At 56.8% G+C, this 4063-nt stretch overlaps 1 protein-coding gene across 1 annotated transcript in view; it reads right to left on the bottom strand.

The window, feature by feature from the left end:
• Positions 1-340: 340 nt before the first annotated feature.
• LOC101661465 (myosin-7) overlaps positions 341-4063 on the bottom strand; it is a 24183-nt gene continuing 20460 nt past the window's right edge. The window contains 6 exon segments of the mRNA XM_045287661.1: positions 341-472; positions 1547-1681; positions 1801-1896; positions 2880-3155; positions 3271-3396; positions 3510-3713. Of these exon segments, the coding sequence (XP_045143596.1) occupies positions 455-472; positions 1547-1681; positions 1801-1896; positions 2880-3155; positions 3271-3396; positions 3510-3713 (855 nt within the window). The 3' untranslated portion in view covers positions 341-454.

Below are 4063 nucleotides of genomic sequence, written 5' to 3'. Positions count from 1 at the left end.
CCCATGGCCCAGCCCCGGGTGTGTCGGTGGTGGTGGGTGCTGCCGGTCAGAGCTGCAGCTGTAGGCCGGTGGCTGACAGGCTCAGGTGTTCCCCATGACCTTTAAGCACTCTCTAACTAAACCTGCTTCGACTCCGACTCGGGAGGCCTTAGCGCCGCCGTAGAGCAGGCTTATTGCCACCTCTCTCTGGTCCCTTCCGAGCAGAGGAGGGGAAGAGAAGCTTGCTGGGCTAGCTGCTAGTGCCTTACAGCCTCATAGGCTCCTCCTCCCCTGGAACACCACTCCCTCCCACCCTCCATGTCCCCCAGGCTGCAGACAGAGAAGAGTCTGAAGCAAGATCTTGGTTTCAAGGCAATTTGCTTTATTCTGCTCCAACACTGGAGCTGCTGGAGAAGACTCGGGAACTGGGGGCTCCTTGGTGCCCTCAAGGCTGGTTGGATGGTGAGCTGGAGAGCTATTCCTCATTCAAGCCCTTGGGAAAGGAAATGAGGCTCAATTAGTTCTGGAGATGCTGGGAGTGGTCTGGGGAAGGGGTGAAGACAGAGGGGATAGGGGAGAGGCAGGTGGGGTGGAAGACAGCTATGTGATGAGCGGGAGCCCCCTGCGAGTGCCAGTGAGAGGGGTGGTCTCCCAAGGGTTCAGTGTGGAGAGGCTGGTTCTGGGTGGCAGGGCTCTGGGGCCAGGGGAAGCCACTTGGATGAAGACTAGGGGATCCTGTGGGATGGTCATTTGGGGTTTGAGTTAGAACAGTGGTTCTCAACCATCCTAATGCTACGACCCTTTAATACAGTCCCTCATGTGCTGGTGAACCCCCTCCCCAACCATAAAAATATTTCAGGTGCTACTTCCTAACTGTCATTTTGCTACTGTTATGAATCAGGCGACCCCTGTGAAAGGGTCGTTCGACCCCCAAAGGGGTCGCGACCCACAGGTTGAGAACTGCTGAGTTAGAAGGTCATAGGCCAAACCAAGTTCAAGGGAAGTGGAAGATGACAGTCCAGGGAGATCTGGGACACACTGGGTGTATGCAAACCGGGGTCTTTTTGCATTGTGGGAGCCCCTAGGGATGGCCCTGACTGTTACGGCTGGGAGAGTCTTAGAGAGCCCAAGAAACCTCAGACCTCAAGCTCACTGCAGTCAAATAGATTCCACCTCATAGCGACCCTATAGGACAGAGGAGAATTGCCCCTGTGGGTTTCTAAGACCTTAACTCTTCACAGGAGTAGAAAGCTTCAGCTTTCTTCCACAGAGCAGTGGGTGGCTTCAAACTGCTGACCTCGCAGGGAGCAATCGAACGTGTAACCCACTGCTCTCCTTTAGAAAGCCCAGAGGGCCGAATTACCTTGCCCAAGTTAGTGGCAATGAGCTCCCAGAAAAGTCGGGCTCCCCAGATGGGGATTTCATGGTTTAGGATAGGGGGTGAATGGAAAGAAGGTGTGGGGTGAGGGTGCTCTGTCTGGGAGACCCATGAGCTGGTGGAGTGGGGGGCAACAGGTGAAGCCTAGCCAGGGTGTGTTGGGGTGGGGAGGGGGTGTGGGTGTCCCACCTTGGTCCCGATGTCCCGGCTCTTGGCCCGCAGCTTGTTGACCTGGGACTCGGCGATGTCTGCCCGCTCCTCCGCCTCATCCAGCTCGTGCTGCACCTTGCGGAACTTGGACAGGTTGGTGTTGGCCTGTTCCTCCTGCCGGGTGGGGGTGGGGAGGTGAGAGAGGCTGTGGTGTTCTCTGCCTCCAGCCTGCAGGGGCTTCTTCTTTCCTGGTTCATTCTCCTCTGGCCCCAATTCCCAGCAGGGGTACTTACCGCCTCTTCGGCCTGGCGCTTGTAGGCCTTGACCTTCAGCTGCAGCTTGTCCACCAGGTCCTGCAGCCGCAGTAGGTTCTTCCTGTCCTCCTCCGTCTGGGGCCAGAGGGTGGTCAGGCACAGTTAGTGCAGGTGGCACCCCCACCCCCCACCCTTCGTCCTGAGCTCCTTTCCCCTACATTAAACATCTTGACTTCATTGTGGTGTCTGATCCTCCCCCCACACAGATTTGGCTTAGAGTTTCTTACCCCCAAAGCAGTAGGGGTATTTTTTAATGAAGTCCAAGGAGTTGGTAGGACACCTGAAATGGTGTACAAAATTGTGCACATTGCACATTGTTCTGGGGAGCAAGTCCTTGAGAGATAGGGGAACCCAGGGGGAATAAAGCCCCCTGCTCTCGAGCCCAGCATGTGCTAAGAGTAACTCTGAGACCGAAGGCTTCGTGGAATTTTCTAGGCGAGAGTGGAGAAGACACGGGTCTGGTCTAGGTTAAGGACAACATATGCTGAAGCGTGTTTGGTACCCGTCCTGAACTAGAGCAGACAGAACATTTAGTTGAGAGCCTTGGTCTAGAAAACCAGGTGGGAAGTGGAGATTGACACTTTCCCCCTGGGAAGCGGAAACATTTTGAGATTTGTTTTAAACGGTTTGGGTGTATTTTTCTGTGTGAGGAGGTGAGGGGTAGGGGGGTGGCGCAGGATAGGCTCCAGGAGTGGGGCGATGGTACTAGGCTACAGACTGGTTCTATGTTTGCCTCCTGTCATCTGTGCAGGTTGTGCCCTGCCTGGATCTGTGAGTAGGTACGGGGGGTGGGTGTGGGTGGGGGGTGATGGCCAGCTGAGGGTGGATGCAGAAGTGGAGCTCCCAGACTCAGAGATGGGCCCTGGCTGGCCAGGGGGCACTTGAGGTGGGGCAGGGCTTGGCAGAGCAGAGGAAACAGGGCAGTCAGGGATGCCCTGCTCAACTATCCCTCAGCAAGAGGTTACGGGGAAACACTTCAGCTCCTTTGGTGACCCAGCATCCCTCATTTCCAGCCAAGGTACAACAGGGCCTGGCCCCAGCACCTGCCCTGCCCACACCTGGTAGGTGAGCTCCTTGATGCGGCGCTCACTCTTCCGCATGCCCTTGACCGACTCTGCGTTACGCTTCTGCTCGGCCTCCAGCTCATTCTCCAGCTCGCGAACCCGGGCCTCCAGCTTCTGCAGCTGCTTCTTGCCGCCCTTGAGGGCGATCTGCTCGGCCTCGTCCAGCCGGTGCTGCAGGTCCTTGATGGTCTGCTCCATGTTCTTCTTCATGCGCTCCAGGTGGGCACTGGTGTCCTGCTCCTTCTTCAGCTCCTCCGCCATCATGGCAGCCTGGGGGCCGGGGAAGGGCGCACACGGTCTAGGCAAGTCCTTACACTCTCGCCGCCTGGACCAGGACCAGCAGGCACCGTGGCGGCAGCCAGGGCATCTCCTCCAGGGGACTCACATCCGTGATGGCCTTCTTGGCCTTCTCCTCGGCGTTCCTGCACTCCTGCACGGCCTCCTCCACCTCAGTCTGCAACTGGGACAGGTCTGCGTCCATCTTCTTCTTCTGGTTGATGAGGCTGGTGTTCTGGGGGTGAAGGGTGGATAGAGCATGAGAAGCACCAAACCGAACCTCCACGAAGGGCTCTGAGACCTCACTTTGCCAAGTCCAGTCTATCTCCGGTCAGGGGAGTTGCTTACCTGCGAGTGCAGCAGCTGCACCCGCTCACTGGTCTCGATGAGCTCCTGCTCGGCCAGCTTCCGGGACCGCTCTGTCTGCTCCACCACAGCCCGCAGCTCCTCCAGCTCGGCCTGCAGCAGGTTGTTTCGCCGCTCCACAATGGCGATGTTCTCCTTCAGGTCATCGTTGACACGGACGGCATCATCCAGTTGGATCTGGGTGTCCTGTGAATTGGGAGAAGGGGCATGGTAATTGGTCTCTGCACCCATCAGAAAGTCCCTACTTAAAACTGGGTGCTGGAGGAGGCCCACTGGGATGGTTCATGAAGTGCCTGTGGATGTTTGCAATAATGGGACCTACCTAACTAGGTCACATGAAGGCTAGTCTCTTCTCTGACCAACCCAACCCAACTCAACCCAACTCAAACAAACCCAACTCAACTCAACCCAACCCAACCCAAGTCAACTCAACCCAACCCAACTCAACCCAATTCAAACAAACCCAACCCAACTCAACCCAACCCAACCTAACCCAACTCAACTCAACCCAACCCAACCCAACCCAACTCAACTCA

Source organism: Echinops telfairi, unplaced genomic scaffold (assembly GCF_000313985.2).
Source record: "Echinops telfairi isolate 266 unplaced genomic scaffold, ASM31398v2 ScPeMD7_18;HRSCAF=68, whole genome shotgun sequence".
NCBI classification, from domain to species: domain Eukaryota; kingdom Metazoa; phylum Chordata; class Mammalia; order Afrosoricida; family Tenrecidae; genus Echinops; species Echinops telfairi.
This window is presented reverse-complemented; position numbering and strand designations above follow the sequence as displayed.